Raw genomic sequence first — 19,484 nt, forward strand, 5'->3', positions numbered from 1 at the left:
TTTAAATTATTTTTAAATAATCAAATAATTAATTTTATTGTCTTTTATTAGTGTCATGTAAGTATTTAGTATACTATTGACCAGTAATTAGGCAGGAATACAATAATAGGGGTGTTGACAGTAAACGAAATCTAATACAAATTATTGTTGATTTGAGAGTTTGTATTATAGAATTACCGAAAATGGACATATTTTACTTAATAACTTTATAATATTTTTTATATATAGTGATTTTTTTTATTGAAATAAGAGTGTATTTATTTTTTATACATATTTTTAGGTGTAACAAAATACTTATGTACTATCAGAGAAGTTGATTCCTATGCAAATCGGGGACATAAGTAGGTTGGTTGCGTTACGTCAAACCCAGCCGACAGATCACAATTAACATTGAATTGACATAAGTATTCGACCAAATAACGTTGGTCTGTCAGTTGCATAGGAATCAACTTCCTTGATGGTACATCTGTAAAATAAATATATTTCCTAAAAATAGTCTACACCCCTATTAATTTCTTAATTTACAAAAGTGGATATAACTGTTGTTTGACGACCTCTGTGGCTCAGTGGGTGGGCTGTCGGTGGCTCAAAACGGGGGTCGCGGGTTCGAATCCTGCCGACGGAACAAAATGTTTTAGTAGTAGGGGAGGGAAGGTGCTATTGGTGTAGTCACCCGAGCGTCATTGAGACCTAGTAGGAATGAAAATATTGAATGGACCTCTAGACCAGGAATAAATTTAACACCATGTTAGGTGATTTGATTTGACGTTAGCGCATGGTAGAACTCTCGATAGCTCTAACAGGCCGTTAACTGATTTAACAAGCCATTATTTATTTAACATTACTTGATTGTTTGATGAAACGGGTTACGGGACTTAAGTATCTTATATCTTTTCGTATACAGGTTTCTTATATAGGTTTCGGGGGCGATAAATCTGTCTAGCTAGGAATTATTTTTAGAAAATGTCATTTTATTCGTGTTTTATCGAATACCGAGCGAAACTCGGTCAAATAGCTAGTAATAATTTTATTATTGTAAATGTTTGTACATAATCATTATTACTAATAATGTTATGTAAATAATATACTTCTCTGTACGTAATATGTGTTTTTTTTTTCTATCTATAGTGTCATAAAAATAATATTTTCATTATGACATCTTTAACAACCGCTTACATTTCTGAAGCGAAAAAAACATAAAAATATGTTTAAGTATAAAAAATACATTTAACTTGTCTGAGTTTACAAAATTTAAAAGTAGGGAAATTTATGATTTAAGTACATGGCAACCCTCATATCCCGCACACGTCCTACATGGGCGGCCATAACTAGGCTTCACTCGTGATTAGAGAAGGTTACGTCCGTACTTTTTTTACGTCTGTGCCTTTAACATACATTTTTTTAACAAATAAAACACACTAGGAAAGATGACATATTTTTTAATGACAAGCCTAAACTACAGTATAGCAATATGACATATCGCTATGCCTAAACCTTAGATTATGTACCTATAAACATTACGAACTATACTATTTTATTTATGGTTGAAGTCTGTTGACAACAAGTTGACAAATTATTGAAAATGGATTATAGTTTTTTTATTGAATCTTAGATAGTTATTAGACCATAGACATAATATAATGCTACGACAGTATATATTAAGTCTATGTATTAGACAATGCTTACACGGCCAGTCTGAGATCAGCTGAGTCCCAGAGATAAGAGTTGAAAAAAATAATGATAAAGTCAATATTTTTTACAATGGCTGTATGGGCAACGCTCCCTTTGCCTGTCCCGACCGGGACGAATTAAAAAAATATATATTTTTTACAAAATAGGTAGTAGTCTTCATGTCATTGAAACTAAGGTCGAATTTCGACCAACTGTAAACGATTTGAAATGAAAATACCAAAGAGAATATAATCACTACGTTTTATGAAAATACGACTATTGAAATTAAATAACAAAGCAGATGAAGCAAAATGAAGCAGAAATATTATGTTTTATTTACTTTGAACTAAACAATTATTAATTTTTAATTTTCTTTGGAAAAAGGTAATTCCATAAACAAAGGTGAAAAAAGGTGAAAAATAATAAAACACAGATATAATACATAGCATATTTAATTTTAAAACGTAATACATTTTAATTTTTACATCTCTTCTCTTGATTTTCTGTTTAAGATTTTTTAACTCACGCTTCAATTTTATTTTTCTTAGGGTTGTAACTTGCAAGCAAAGTTGATGTTTGTGTATTTACGTTAATTTTTTTAACTAAAAACTTTTAGAAGATCCAGGTTCTTCGTTTTCTACAGTATTGAAGCGTATAATGCTTAACTCTTTAATTTTATTTTCGGGAAAAATCTGTAATGCAATTACATAAAATAAGCGTTGTTACAAATTGCTGTTCAGTAACTTTTTAATCAGGATACAATGTTGCTTATTTCCAATATTTTTAAATTACCTTTAGAAAGATAGAAGGATTCACTCCAGGTTTTAATCTTTTCCGCTGTTCTGTTCGATAATCTTTAGGTTTGAAATGAAGTGAACAAACTACAGAACTTTGACGTAAATTCCCGGGTTTCACATCTAATCACTTTTTCTTTAGCTCTAAATCTGAAGGCAAACTGGAAATATAAAATTTATATAAATACCATTGTCTATTATACTATTTATTTTGTTTTGTTTGGCGTAGTAAAGAACGAAGTCACTAAATACCTTGGAAACCTATTTATTTATATATATATACACAACACACAACAAGTGTAAATTTAGTACATACCTACAACTCGGGCGAGTTAACTTGACACCTGGCTTAAATTTTACCCCTCCCTCGCTTCCCCGCGCAGCACCCCGCTCTCGTCGTACGCGTCCAGTAGCGTTAGCATATTATATCTGTTACCGTTACACGTGTGTTATTGAGTTTGCGTTTCGGAGTTATTTGTTAGTAGTTAATGGTTATTGTTTTTGGATTTTTGTTGAGTTTTGTTGTGTTATTTGTTAGTTGTTACGTTTGAACGTTAAATTTGTTAAGTTTTTGTTATTCGTATTAACGTTTGAACATTGCCGTGCGTCTGTGGTATGAATTAGCTACTCACGGAATATATTAATATGAATCTAGATACAAATTATCGGACGCATCCATAAACCTCGTATTCCTGCTGGGGAACCCTTGGGCGAGTCCAACTCGTACTTGGTTAATACTGTGGTTAGTGTAGCCCTATAAAAATAACTAGTTCCGGTAACGTAATTTTTTTTTTGAAATAACTTAAAATAAAAAACTTTTTTTGCACTCAGTACTTAAGAGAAACGTCAATTGAACCAGGTGTCATGTTAATTCGCCCGAGTTGTACTTAATTAGGTAATAACAAAACAAAAACGTAAAGTGCAAAATACGTGGTCACCCTAGTTCATACTGAATGTCAAACTTACCTGTGAAAAGATAATCCACAGCCAGGGTACGATTCTTTCACACAGCCATCACAGCACATACATTTTTAACAATTTTACAATCCAATACACTATATTTTAAAAATCTTTTTAAGTAAGTTGTTAGCTCGCAAAGCAATAATAACTCCAGAAAACAAAGAAAACGCCATATTGTTTTTGTGGTGTGGTGCCGCACAGATAATATTAAACCCGTTTTCTAGTGTTGCCTAGTGTAAATGTAATAAAACAACCTACTTTAACTTTGGATCTATATAGACCTACAAAGTTTTGCATTCTATATTTTTATTAGTATACGTACAAACATACAGCACGTGATATTCATAAACAAAATGTTTGTCTTTGCTACGAAAGAACTGTTATATTTTCTACCATTATACTTAAAATATAATAGATGGCAATTGTGCGAAAGAGACACACCAAGAAAAAGTTTGTCTCACATGGGCTCATTTCCCAGAGTAAATATTGGTTATTAAAAAAATATTTTATTCTCTTGTTAATCAGGTTCATTTCGACACTCAAGAAGATTTCAAGTGAGCATTCCTGTTACTAATATTGCTATCCTGTGGCAGAGTTTTCGTCAGCACACTCTGACATTGGCGATTCACTAAGGAGCCATTATTAATTAAATTAAGAAATTAAAAAAAAACCCCGCCAAAACAACTTTAAAAAGTAATGAAATAATATTTACTGCCTTTAAGTTCCAATAATTCCTAACTTGTGTAAAGTAATATTTTAGTCCATAATTGTTGTCACGGTGTGTCGGGGGACCGCCAAGTAAACTACAACCTATAACCGCCAAGTCGCTGATTACCTATCTCGATTCAGATCGCTGTGAATTGATCCTTAAACTTGTTAAGTGAAATTAAACATTTACATTAGCGGTCCCCCGACACACCTTGACAACAATTATGGACTAAAATATTACTTTACACAAGTTAGGAATTATTTGAACTTAAAGGCAGTAAATATTATTTCATTACTTTTTAAAGTTGTTTTGGCGGGGGTTTTTTTAATTTCTTTCTTAATTTCTTAATTTAATTTTATTTCATACTTTTTAAACTTGTGTTGGTTATAGTGCAGAATAATTCCTATCAACAGAATCATATTCTCATCTATCAATGTCCTTTTCGATGAGGCCGTTAAAATGAGCCCAAACATGAAACCTCCACTTTGGGTTTATACGAAGCTCGGTTCCTATAGAATCCAGGTGATGCTGCAGCAGCAGCATGTAACTATTTACTGTTTATACTTTATCTACTTCTTACTGGTTGTCACAATTAAAATGAACCCAAACATGAAACCTCTGCTCTTAGTTGGCGAGGAGCTGGATATCCTATTGATTACCAGGTGATGCTGCAGCACCAGGTCAACTTTCCATTATTATGTGTATACGTATATTGTATATTCACAAATATCACGAACTAGAATGAAATATAAAACCCATCAAACGACTACAAGTTGCTAACGGCCTTTCATGAACCAGATAAACCCTGATTGTCCAGGACTGAGCAGGCTGATGATGATGAATTATAGCTAAGAACACTCTCGATCATGTCAGCTTTCAAACAAAAAAAATTTGATCAAAATCGGTCCACCCGTTTGGATGCTACGATGCCACGGACAGATACACACACAGACAAACAGACAGACAGACAGACAGACAGACAGACAGACACGTCAAACTTATAACACCCCTCTTTTTTGTCGGGGGTTAAAAAAGAAGAAGAAGAAGAAGTCTTCGATAGACGATACCAGTGTTGCCAACCATGGGGATTTCCCACTAAATTTAGTGGGTTTTTTAGGGGGTAAAACATTTTGGGGATATTTTTGGGGGTAAAACATTTTGGGGATATTTTTGGGGGTAAATTTTTTGAAGAATGGAATATTTTTTTTAATAACAACCTGTAAAGCGGCTTTCAGATCTTTGCCGCGAGCGACCGCGACGGACGAAAATTCAAACGAAATGCCACTTAATGGCATATGCTATAGGTTTCATTTTACGCAACCACTAGCTTTTACGCCGCCGGTGGCGGCAGCATAAAGTTGCATTTTTTAAAAATTGTTACCGGTCGTCGTCTTTTCCGTCTTTAAGATGGAACTGCCGCACAAAGCACATGTCTCTATAGTCTTTTGAGTCGTACCAGCTGAGTGCTGACAGTTGACACTGCTGACAGTAGGCTGACAGATTATTATATTTGTCGTTGTATGTAATGAAAAAAAAAAGATTGAAGTATAATTAAAAACTGCTGGCCAACAGCAGCAGCCAAACAAACATGTTTGTTTGGCCTGTTGAAGGTGTATTACAGCGTTTTGAGCGCTTAGTAGGACACACTCCAAGTAATTTTAAATATTCTGATTTTTTGGGAAGTTTTGGTTGAAATTTAGTGGGCTTTGAAGTTGCTTTAGCGGGAAAATGTTTTGAGTAGTTGGCAACACTGGACGATACGTCAGTCGTGAGTCGTCACTGTCAAATCAATCGAAAACTGTTGTTTTTTGTAACAAAAGTGCATCATCAATTTGAAAACATAAAAACAATGATTTAAAAGAACAAAAATGGGTAAGGTGTTTTGTTCTAGTGGTTTATTTATTCACAAGACATAGTCTTACTGTTAATATACATTTGCTTGCAGATGACACTAACAATGAAACACTTGATTTATCGAGGCGTGGGCTGAAGAAAATAGAGAAAGCGCCTCCAGACGAATCTCAAACAATTATTAATCTAATACTTGATCAAAATGAATTACAACGACTAGATAACATCGATACGTACAGTCGAGTTGAAAATGTAAATATGATGCTACCTACATAAACCTTTTAGCCAGTGTTACAAATGATTTGTACTTGAAGTTGCGCTTATTTACATTAATTATTTATGTAAATACCGTTATTACATTACGGGTTCTAAGCTGTGGTTCTTTTTTAGCTCTCAATTTGTAACAATTTTCTTCTTCGTATGCATGGAGTATCTCGTTTGACCAACATAAGAGTTCTAGCTTTGAACAATAATGGCATTCTACAAATTGAAGGTCTGAAAGAAATGACATATTTGAAAGTTTTAAAATTAGCTGGTAAGTAATAGTAAAAAGTTTATAAAACAAAAAGTAATTTGTATAAGCAATATATAACTATGTATTTAAAGTTGGACTATATTATTGATGCTAATAAGTGATAAAGGCTTTTTATTATAACTACGATAAAATCAAATATAATAATATGCTTTAACCCATCAATCCCCAAGTGGCACCCGGCTGTCGGAAACAATTGAAAATCTATACTGTCTGCGATTCCCGCAATTGAGTTATTAAACAAATACTATTCACATTACTAGCATCAAGAAAACTGATATACCATCAAAGAAATTGATTCATAGGCAGTTGGCAGATCTGTGACATTTGGTCGGAATATATCAATTTTAATGTGATTCATGATCTGTCGGCTGGATTTGACGTTAAACAAATACATAATGGCGCCTCTACAAGATGGCCCAGCACTGGCCCATCAAATGGCGGTGTGGCGCCTCTATAAGATGGCCCAGCGCTGGCCCATCAAATGGCGCATGCAGTGGCTATAGCTAGGGAATGCAATCCTGCAAGATAATTTCAATCCCGGTATTTGTGGGATTGAACCATCACATTCAATCAACAATTGGATATTAGTCTGTAATGATAGTTGTAAGAATGTTTAATAAATAAATAAATAAATCCCGCTGGATCCCGGTATTTGTGGGATCCCGCAGGGTGGACTTAAACTTTTAAAACAAATCGTTATAAAGACTATACTAATCAGCGTTGCCAGACGTCCCGATTTTGGCGGGACGTCCCCATTTTTTCATCAAAATTAAATGTCCCGTGCGGGACAAGCACAGTCCCGCTTTTTGGGAAAAGCCCGAACGTAGGTACGTGCAGCGTGCTGTGAAAGAAAGGTGCGTAATGAAGATAAAAGTACGGGAGGTAGAGGGGTGGATTTTCTTTGGCTACTTTAGCTATCTTTTGTCACGTAAACGTTATTCTAACGCAAATAAAAAGATAAAAATTAAAAAAAAAAATTGATTTAATACTTTTTTTTACATTGTCTCGCTTTAGACTGAAGAATCCCGCTTTTTTTTCTCAAAAAGTTTCAAAGTCCCGACTTGGCACAAAAAAAATCTGGCAATGCTGATACTAATTGATAGAAACCGTTTTATTCTTAGAAACTCAAATAAACTCGGTCACTTTTTTTTTACAAGGGCTTATTAATACCTACTTCATACCTTAGATATAAAAAAAAAACTAAACATTTTATGTTATAATAATAGTTAAAAAACTAAAAAACACGCCTATTTATTTTCATCTATTATTATTTATTTTTTTTCGAAATATAGAGAAAGTTGTGCTAAAAGATTACGTTACATTTATAGGTACAGCCCAAGCTTATAAAATTATGTTAAAAAAGTTAAGGTATTAGTTGTGTCTGCCAAACGGCACAACGACACAAGACGACATTCGACACAAGGTAGAGCCAGCAGCTGAAAAAGTTGGCTCAGCCTCCACGCTGGTTGATGCAATCATTGTCATTTAAAGTGAATTATTATAGGTGAACTGAATGTAAATTGTTTAGTGGGCTGCCTGTAGCCAGTTCACGCACCCCCGCGCGCAGAGCACGTATGAATCACGCTTCTTTGTAATCCCGCCAGTCCCGCGGGATCCCGCAAAATTTTCGACCGGGATTAGTCCCGCAAAATACATGCGGGATCCGGGATCCCGGTATCCCGGTATTGCATTCCCTAGCTATAGCTATACAATGGTCGCAACGTCTCTACACGATGGCCGTGTTCAGTTGTGACTTGTGATCTAAGCGTCGTTCAAGATGGACGTGGAAGCATTAGCCGCTGCGGCAATATCTGTACAGCACATACCATCATTTCATTAATGTGCACACTGCACAATGTGTGTGTGTATCTATGTTTTTTATTATACATACTATACTGTCGCAGACGGAGTCGCGGGCAACAGCTAGTATAATAATATCTATGGACAATCTATGGTCAATATATTTATACAGCACGTACAATTTTCAATTTTGTAACTTGCACTAGCTGGTACCCGGCAAACGTTGGTTTACCACATAAATTATTTCTAATAGGCAATAGAAATTATATAAAAATGAGATAGAAACCCATTCTCAGGATTCTAACGAATGTACATACAAAATGTCGTTGAGCCGTTTTGGAGGAGTTCGTGCACAAATACTGTGACACGATAATTTAATTTATAAGATTATTATGAGACGACGTACTCGTCATTTTGAAATTCGTAAATTGACATACGACGTCCTCACTCACCTTCCTCGACCGCTCGCTGGGCATTGATATACAAACCCAAGATACACAGTTGCGAACAAAAGTAAGACTCAAAACTGTCGCCAAATACTGGTCTTTACTATAATAGGTACTTGAAATCAAACTATAAACGGTTTTTTTACAAAGGAGTCCACAAAATGCAATAAAATTTTATGACCGAACTTCGCCGGTAGGACAAGGCATGGTGGTGAGACGTATTTTTCATATACCTATATATTTTTTAATTCAATGAAATAATTAGGTTGTGAGAGTTAATTAAATTGTGTTCTAACACAAATCACAATTCACAATACAAAGATACTTAGATTTCACAACTTCCATCTAAGAGTTTATGTTAAATAAATAAATATGTATATGTTTTGTGTATAATATAAATATGTATAAATGAACGAAACAAATATTTATTAGATAAACTGTTAATTTTTTCAAATATTACAATTCAACTTAAAACTTAAATCTATAATTATTTTTTAACAGTCATGGTCATAATTATATATAACACTAGGAAACACATCATTTTTTTTTTATGAAATAAGGGGACAAACGAGAAAACGGGTCACCTGATGGAAAGCAACTTCCGTCGCCCATGGACACTCGCAGCATCAGAAGAGCTGCATGTGCGTTGCCGGCCTTTTAAGAGGGAATAGGGGATGGTAGGGAAGGGAAGGGAATAGGGGAGGGTAGAAAAGGGAATAGGGTAGGGGATTGGGCCTCCGGTAAACTCACTCACTCGGCGAAACACAAACTTTATAATTAACTATTCCTTGGAATAGTTAATTATAACACGACTAAATTATAGGGAGACCGATAAGCATCGTTCTTACAATGACAATGCGGTGATTGAAATTTGCCGTATCATGACGTCCGGTGAGTGAAGTTTTGAAACAAATTAAATCAAAATCACTTATTACGACGTGTTTTAAGTTATAAGAACCACAAAAATAAATACATAAATACTTAAACATACCGAAAATACGATATCCCTATATAAAAAAGGATTTATTTTTAGTTCTTGACGTAATATTTTACAGTTTCGCATAGAACACTTCGGCATTTTTGACGACGTTGCAATGACGCGGGCGACGCGAGACTATTTGAAATAAGCGCATAATTTTAGATTGTGCGCTTATATTTTTATGCGGACGGTTTTGCGACGTTGACTGTGTAATGTGTATCTTGGGTTTTTTGTATATCAATGTCGCTGGGTCCCTTTGATATGCGGCCGAAAAACCGACACCGCCGCCATCCCACAACCATCGCTGGCGCCATAAGCCATCCTACGCCACTACGTCCTCCCCACGCTGGGCCATCGTGATGGCCAACTACGCTGGCCCATCTTGTAGAAGCGATACACTGCCGCCACCCCACAACCATTGCTGGCGCCATAAGCCATCCTGCGCCACTACGTCCTCCCTACGCTGGGCCATCGCGATGGCCAACTACGATGGCCCATCTCGAAGAGGAGCCATAACATAGGTCCGCCATCTGCCTATAAATCAACTTCTGAAACTAATATTCTAACAAGACTAATATTAATTTACAGGTAATAATATTAAATCTATTGAGCATTTAAACCATAACATACACTTGGAACATCTGGATCTATCTACCAACCAGATATCCTTCATAGCCGATATTTCTTATATGAAAAATCTGAAGGTAATTAAATACAATAAAAATGCAAGTATGCAGAGACATTTAGAAGCATTCATCTTAGTGAGCAACAAAATCTTTCTTTCAGCATTTAAATTTAGAACGCAATAGGATAACTGACCTTGGACAGTGTGACCGATATTTGCCATCCAATTTAACACATCTTGGTCTAGCTCATAACAAAATAGAGGATTTGAATGAAGTATGCCATTTGGTTCATCTTGGAGATTTGGAGGCGATCACCATTCAGGGCAATCCATGTGTGGCTCTGGCTGGGAAAGACAAACTGTATCCTTTTAATCATGAAATAATGTTTTGATAAGGCGGCCTTTACCTTAAGGAAAACTGTTTGTAAAAATGAAATAGTTTGAAAGTTGGACATAGCAAGATTAAATTCAATAGTGTGTTATAGAAATGAGTGCAAAAATACTATTTGGAGATTTTACTGGCTATTTAAGTGTTGTAATAAATTAGTCTCAATGCAATATTTTTTTTAACACACATATTTCAGTGGATTTGACTATCGTCCATTTGTTCTCAACTGGATAATGAGTGTGAAATACATAGATGGCTTCGTTGTTAGTGCTATAGAGAGGTATGTTATAAATATTATAGAAAGTAATAACTAATCATTTTATTACTTCACATTGAAAAGATTGTAGTGTCACATTGCTATTGGTATTAAATTCATATGCTATTCTATTCTTGAAGTTCCTTATCCATACTAATATTATAAATGCGAAAGTGTGTCTGTCTGTCTGTCACCTCTTCACGTTTAAAGTACTGCACCGATTTTGCTGAAATTTGGCAAGAAGATACATTGAGTCTCGAGAAAGGACTATAGTAATTTTGATCCCGGAAAATTGTACGTTTCCCGCGCGATAAACGAATTCTGGCGCAACGGAGTTACGGATACTAGAATCTTTTAAATCTGGATGAATTTATTTAACAACTTTTTATTATTTTTAGCCTGAAAGCGGAATGGTTGTACAGTCAAGGAAAAGGGCGTCACTTTCATCCTGGCCAGCATGAGGAGCTGTGCAAGTACTTGGCCTCTTCCTGTCCTCTCACTGCTGATGCATTAGAAACTGAGGATCAAAGGAAACTGAGGCTTATACTTAGCAAAGTAAGAGTTTTTTTTTATTAAAAAAATATGTCGTAGTTAATAATCTTAAGGTTGCACCTATATTGAGGTTTTCAAAAGCATTGAAGTCTTGTTTTGTATTTAATTGATCAACTTTTGTTTCACAGGCGCAGCATCATCAGCAACAATTGAAGGACCAAAATCACAGCCCCATTAAATCAAAGATACAATCACCCAGAATGCAAGGTAGACAAATATAGAATTATTCTTATTTCATTGAATAATGAATTGCTACCATAAACATACCCGTCCATCCTAATATTATTATTAATGCAAAAGTCCTTTTTAAGCTTAAATCGCCGAACAGGTTTTCATGGTACGTATGAAGATACTTTGAGTCCCTTGAAAAGACACATACGGAAAAACTATGGTTCCCATGTAAGAAATGAAGCCGGCGGCTCGTCGGCGAAGCGTAGCTCGAACGAATATCTAGTAATTAAGAAAGCTTGAAGACAGCCATGTGATTCATTTAAATCATATTGAAATTCTCCTCGATTAATGGAGCATTAATCGAGACTCCGAGTTTTAGTTTAATCGTCATTTAGTGTGTTGGCTATGTGCACGCGATTCATTAATATACTCAAAATGTTGGTCAATCCGTCAAAGTCCTTATTTCACCAGCTCGTATCGGCCAGCGTCACGTGGGTCGTTCGCCGGACCGGCTGAGCTCGAGCTTCCACGCCGGCGTCGCGCGCTGCAGCTCGCCCGCCGCCGCCATGTCGCTGTCCTGCTCTGGCGAGCTGCCAACTGCTGACCGCAGGGATAAGAATGGTAAGTGTATTCTAGTTGATTTCTATCAGGTGACTGGGTTGCAAACGATCAAAGCCTCCTAATTTTATATAAAAAAAGTGTTAGGTTGTGAGTCGAGGTTGACCTACACATTTTTTGCAGTATTCGTTTGAAAAGAAACAAATGTATTTTATTCCATTAATAGTTACGCGCATGGGCGTACCCAGGTTCTGGGCGGGGGGGAGGCAAATCAGATTTTTTATAAGCTAGGTGTTTATAAAGAACTAGCTGTTGCCCGCGACTTCGTACGCGTTAGCATAGTAGATCACATCCCAAGTATTATTTATTGTACAAAAATATTCAATGTCCAGAATTGACTTTCCTACGATTTTATTATATATAGATGTTCCGCGCGGCTTAGCTTGCGTAATTTAGGAATTTCACGCAACCGTACATTTTTTCGCAAAAAATAGCCTATGTCCCTTTACATGGTCTATTCTTCATGTTTGCCAAATAACATAAAAATTGCTCCAGTAGTTCTTAAGATAATAAGCAATTTTATATAATTTTTCCTCGTTTTTTTCCACATTTTCCTCTACGTCTTCGATCCTATTAGTTTTATACATAATAAAATATAGCCCATAGCCTTCCTCAATAAATGAGCTATCTAACACTGAAAGAATTTTTCAAATCGGACCACGGAGTAGTTTTAGAGATTAGCGCGTTCAAATAAGCCCTTTCATATAATTTCACAAGTTTTTTCCACATTTTCCTCTATTTTTTAGCTCCTATAAGTCTTAGCGTGATAAAATATAGCCTATAGCCTTTCTCGATAAATAGGCTATCTAACACTGAAATAATTTTTCAAATCGCACCAGTAGTTCCTGAGATTGGCGCGTTCAAATAAGCCCTTTCAGATAATTTCCCCCCATTTTTTCCACACTTTCCTTTATTTCTTCGCTTCTATTAGTATTAGCGTGATAAAATATAGCCTATGGCCTTCCTCTATAAATGGGCTATCCAACAGTAAAATAATTTTTCAAATCGGACCAGTAGTTCCTGAGATTAGCGCGTTCAAACAAAGAAACTCTGCAGAATTATAATATTATAAGTATATATAAAAAATTAATAATGTTTAGTTGGCAAATATTCTTTATTATATATACTTAGTAGGGACGTCAACATGATCATGCCTGCCACCCCCCGCCCCCCCCCCCGCCCCCCCCCCTCGGTACGCCCATGGTTACGCGTCAAAAACAAACCATTCAGGCGTCGTTTCTAATGCCAGAAACAGTTGCAGTTTCTTTGTACTGTTTTGTTTCTGTACAAAGTTTGTTTTGTTTTGTTTTGTTTAACAGTCTCTGGAAGTACAAACAAATATATTTACAAGCCTGTGATTTATCAAAAGCAGGATTAACGGGTTATAGATTTGCTTTTTATGTGATTACTACAAGATTTTATTTGTATGTAACCATACTATTTTAACGCTGGTTCATATATGCTTAATTCGTTCTTATACCGACAAAAATAAATTCCTTCGTTTTTACAGAGCAAACTCCACCTAAAGTCGTCAACCAATCGTTAGAGGCGGCATCGAAAATGGTCCCCGTACCGGAATCCCTCATGAGTCCCGACTATCAAGACCCGATTTATGATATACAAAGATCCATACCAAAACCGAACCAACCCAATTCCAATGCGTCTCCACAGTCCAGTAATAACAGCGTGAGCGACGAAAAACCAAAGTCCCAGATTGCCAAAAGTATTAAAGGATCGCCCAAACTGCCGAAAAGTGCAACATCTTCCCCAAAGTTGCGGTCGAAAATGGAACGTAAAGGAAGTCTAAGCAAATTGGAAAGCGAAAAAGTAAATGGAATAAATAAACCTGACAAAATTGATCTAGACAAGTTGGAAAATATAAAGGTAATACTTTTTACTTACATATCAATTTTATATACATTCATTTCATTTTAAATGTTAAATCAAGAAGACTAGAGTAAGGCATAAAAATTATTTCTAGAAACTAGACCTGCCTTAGTTCGAAATATAGTGAAAATACTCCAAGAAAAGTTTGGTCGAAATCACATTATTTCATTTGTCCTTAGTATGTTTTACAATATACGTTGTCAGTGATCTGACGTGATGCTTAACACCTCCATCGTGGGTATCGCAGACATAATAGATTGTCGCTTGGGGATTAATGGGTTAATTAAACGCATAACAGACTAAATAAGTGTGATAAAGAATTAAAAATATATGGTAGCCTCTACTCGCCTAGTCTCCATGATTAAAATATTGACATATATTTTTTAAAGGTGGCATCAAATCAGAGGCGGCAAAAGAAGATGAGCGTGGAAACAATGGCCGCGGTCACCATACAGCGAATGTGGAGGGGCTATCGCAGCAGAAACCTAAACAAGGACACACTGAGAATCTTACACGCAATACAGGCGGCAAGAGCGAGACAGCACATACAGTAAGTGCCTCTCGCTTTACTAATAAAACACTATTTTTCGTGCACTTTTTCCACTATATTCAGAAATAATTATAAATTTTAACAAATTACACGACCGGTTTCGAAATAAATCATCTTTTACTTTGTACCATAAATTGCTCTTGGATTTTTTCTTTTATGTACTCATGGGTTTCTCTCTGGAGCCAGTCCAGTTCAATAGGGTGTAATCTTAGAGCTAGTTCAATATGCAATACTTTCAAATGGCATCCGAGATTATCTCTTTGCTTGTATAAATGATGAATTTCTGCTTCCAAACATTCAAAGTTTATTCTTGTCATTAATTTATCAATATATGGTTTGGACACACCTTGACAACAATTATGGACTAAAATATCACTTTACACTTAGGAATTATTTAAACTTAAAGTCAGTAAAATGAACCTTCACGAACCAGATGAACCGCGATTTTTCAGCACGGAGCAGGCTGATGATGATGAACTATAGCTAAGAACACTCTCAATGAAGTCAACTTTCAAACAAAAAAAACTAGATCAAAATCGGTCCACCGGTTTGGATGCTACGATGCCACAGACAGACAGACAGACAGACAGACAGACAGACCGACAGACAGACACGTCAAACTTATAACACCCCTCTTTTTTGTCGGGGGTTAAAAAGTAACTTGAAACGGAACGGATTTCAAAACACCAATCAGTGCGACGTTCAGTGACGTCACACATGCTATCCCCGCGTTCCATTTAGCGTTAAAAACGATCAAAATGCCACCATTTTGAGCGTTTTCATCGTTTTGAACGCTAAATGGTACTCGGGAGTCGGGACATGACAACTTTTTGAGAGGTACGATCAGGCGGGGCCATTGTCAATATGTAATGGTCAAACAATAGTGACGTCATACAGACTATAGATCCGTTTTGGCGCCAAAATTTAAATTGACAATTTTAAACCGCATTTTTTGCAGTAAATTCCAGTGTTTCAATTTTTGTAATATATTACTTGTGGTCTATTCTGCATGGAGTTCTTTAAAATAAACACAAAAATAAAAATGTCGCATCTTCCCTTTCAAACAAACAAGACCATTTGGATGGATACAGACTACTTTAAATCGCGTGAAAATTTACGGTTTCTGTTTTTCCCTCTAAAGAAGTCGTAAGGCACAGATAAAACGTCATAACTTATAAGTAATAATCATTGCCTTTTAAATAAAATTTATTTTCACTTAAAGGCGGCTTACCTGTGATATGGAAGCAACGAAGGCAGCTTTAGAAAGCGAGAGGAGAATACAACAGCTTCAGATGCAAGCTATAAATGCTCTGTGGAAGAGAGTATCTACACTTCAAAACACAGGTAAATTGTGAATGAAGAGTATTAGGGCCTGTTTCACCACTCCCTGATAAGCGCCGGATAGGCTATCCACAACTTATCTGACAGATTCTCCATACTCTATCTGTCAAAAAAAGTTGTAGATAGCCTATCAGGAAGTGGTGAAACAGGCCCTTAATATTATATACCAATAGTTACAAAATGACTGCTGGTGCATATTGTAAAATTCGTAATTTTCATGTAAAAATAAGTCAATTATAATATTATGAAATCAAACATTGCAGATTCTAAGCACAAGGTTGCAGATATGGACGATAATTCGGAGGCACTCAAACAGCTTATGGAGACTTGCATGTCATTGCAAACCCAGGTAAGAAAGTAATATATTTTATTATGTGTATTATCATAAAACATAATATTATGATAAAGAATTTTTCGCGATTACTTGTACCGCTATTATAGTTTGTGTTCATGCGCACTAGAATTATTTGGTCCGGCTTTCTAAACTAGTTTGTCACGACTCTTGCGATTCAGCTGTTACCATAATAATAGTAACAGCTGAAATTTAATAATATATAGCATTACCGATTAATTAAAAAACATATTTTTTAATTAATCGGTAATGCTTTATTATTTCTTTCCCAAACGGCAAATAAAGTATTTTTTTATTTGTTAACTTTTGTAGCATTTCTTGTCTGTCAGTAACACGTCTGTTACTGTTGTTAGGTGGTGGAGTTGCAAGGCTGCATGCAGCAGGTGCTGCGCGCGGTGACCGCGTCGCGTCGGGTCGCCGCCACGCAGACTGACATCAGCGCGCTACTCACGCCGCAGGTTAGATGCTACTTTCCAGCGGCCGTACCACGAAACCGTTTCGAGACTCAAACAATCGAACGAGAATGCCGCGTCCTACTCTAACAAACCTGAAATGACGTTGTTTCGAACGAGAATGCCGCGTCCTACTCTTACAAACCTGAAATGACGTTGTTTTGAACGAGAATGCCGCGTCCTACTCTAACAAGTCTGAAATGACGTTGTTTCGAACGAGAATGCCGCGTCCTACTCTAACAAACCTGAAATGACGTTGTTTCGAACGAGAATGCCGCGTCCTACTCTAATAAACCTGAAATGACGTTGTTTCGAACGAGAATGCCGCGTCCTACTCTAACAAACCTGAAATGACGTTGTTTCGAACGAGAATACCGCGTCCTACTCTAACAAACCTGAAATGACGTTGTTTCGAACGAGAATGCCGCGTCCTACTCTAACAAACCTGAAATGACGTTGTTTCGAACGAGAATGCCGCGTCCTACTCTAACAAACCTGAAATGACGTTGTTTCGAACGAGAATGCCGCGTCCTACTCTAACAAACCTGAAATGACGTTGTTTCGAACGATAATGCCGCGGCCTACTCTAACAAACCTGAAATGACGTTGTTTCGAACGAGAATGCCGCGTCCTACTCTAACAAACCTGAAATGACGTTGTTTCCAACGAGAATGCCGCGTCCTACTCTAACAAACCTGAAATGACGTTGTTTCGAACGAGAATGCCGCGTCCTACTCTAACAAACCTGAAATGACGTTGTTTCCAACGAGAATGCCGCGTCCTACTCTAACAAACCTGAAATGACGTTGTTTCGAACGAGAATGCCGCGTCCTACTCTAACAAACCTGAAATGACGTTGTTTCGAACGAGAATGCCGCGTCCTACTCTAATTGTTTAAGTCTCAAAACGGTTTAGTAGTAGACTCCCAGGGCCCTCTTTACCATAGGGCGATCTGAGCAACGTTCAAGGCGCAAACTCCTTACGTAACGATTTACATACACAAAGAAGAAACAGCCTAGAGTCTAGATTGATATTTTTTAGGAATGGGAATAATCCCAAACAAATAAACGCTATATTTACTGGAAAACGGTTGTTACTATCAGATAAATTGATCCATAAGAAGACCTATTTTATTTGGTAGACTAGACATACACGACTATAGGTAGTTTGGTCATGTTAACGTGAATCGTGATCTAACGGCTGGGCTTGACATAATCCGACCAAACAACATAGGACCTCATCTGCCTATGAATCAATTTCTTCGACTATTATCGTTATTTCTTATGAAGGAGGAGCGTTGGCTGCGTCGGCCGCAGTCGTTGCCGCTAGGTGCGGCCGCCGCGCCCGCAGCTAGCACGTGAGTTATGTTTTATTATTTTTCAAGATCTTCAAGCGACTCTCGCACTATTTTTACCTATTTGCCTTGCCCTCGAGCAAACATCATGCTGCATGGAATTGATACAAGTATGGAAACAAAACTACGAAGCCTCAAAATGCTCTTATTTCATTAGCTGTTACGACGCGAATTAGAGATTTTCTTTATAGCGTAAATGAAAAAATAACTAGCAGAGTAAATTAAATGCTATCGTGATGTTTTATCTGTTTATTTTTTTTAGCGAACCAACTAATGACGTTGAAGCTCTAGACATAGAGCGGACAGAATCCGTCATCGAAGAACAAGTGAGCGAAAATACGAGCGAACGAGAAGTCATCGTCGACTGATGATAGGAAAATGTGCTTTGTTTCGTTAGTCATAAGGGTGACTGAGGTACGCAGCTTCGCATTTCTACTGCACTTCGCTTGAAAGTCATTCTCAACTGTCATTTGAACTCTCTTCTGTGTCTGACTATCAAGGACAGCTACTTGAATAGTTTTGAGTACAAATTTGTAACTATAGCTCTCTCTTACATCCTGTGACACTTCACACAAAGATACCAAATTATTTCTATCTGTGATCTATAAAAACATTTAATATTTTGCTACCAAAAATTCATGTTATTTTGAAAGCAATTAAAGGGATAAATGCTGACAATTCTAAAATTCAAAATACTACTATATGTCGGTCGCCTAAATATAGAGAGAAAGTTGGCCGTTTACTTGTAGCTGATGGTTGTCTCTTTCATATTTAATAGAAAAAATATTAATATATTTTGGCTCACAGTACGTGTACGAGAAATCCATATTTTCGTATGTGAGTGTGACCAGTCTTTACCCACACAGTGTCAGTTTAAGCCACAAATTTAAAATACAATATAAGTAGTAAGTACTGTTATTTTTGTATGTACAATTCAACATATAAATGCAATATAATTATTTTAACCTCTAATATTTCATAAGTGAATAATGTTTTACATTTAGCAAGCATTCCAAAATAAGCAATTATTTTTTGTTTAACACCAAAATTTTTAACAACGAAGAATATTACGTGTTTCTGTTGAATTTCTCATAAACAATGACTGTAAATAACATCAATATGTCTTCTTGCCATTTTAGAGAATTGAAAAATGGAATTAAGAAGTCTTTTCTCATAGAGTCATCATAGATCAT

The 19,484-nt window shown here is 36.3% G+C and overlaps 1 protein-coding gene across 1 annotated transcript; it reads left to right on the forward strand.

Moving 5' to 3' along the window:
- Positions 1-5,925: 5,925 nt before the first annotated feature.
- On the forward strand, positions 5,926-19,224 carry LOC121726362 (centrosomal protein of 97 kDa). The gene is made up of 16 exons (XM_042113699.1): positions 5,926-6,006; positions 6,080-6,237; positions 6,376-6,520; positions 10,334-10,449; positions 10,532-10,731; positions 10,955-11,038; positions 11,413-11,569; positions 11,695-11,773; positions 12,209-12,358; positions 13,866-14,239; positions 14,632-14,792; positions 16,015-16,136; positions 16,397-16,482; positions 16,839-16,943; positions 18,227-18,294; positions 18,554-19,224. The coding sequence occupies exons 1-16, from the start codon at positions 6,003-6,005 to the stop codon at positions 18,657-18,659; spliced, it is 2,115 nt and encodes a 704-aa protein (XP_041969633.1). The 5' UTR covers positions 5,926-6,002; the 3' UTR covers positions 18,660-19,224.
- Positions 19,225-19,484: the final 260 nt, after the last annotated feature.

This window comes from Aricia agestis, chromosome 4, assembly GCF_905147365.1.
Source record: "Aricia agestis chromosome 4, ilAriAges1.1, whole genome shotgun sequence".
Lineage (NCBI taxonomy): Eukaryota > Metazoa > Arthropoda > Insecta > Lepidoptera > Lycaenidae > Aricia > Aricia agestis.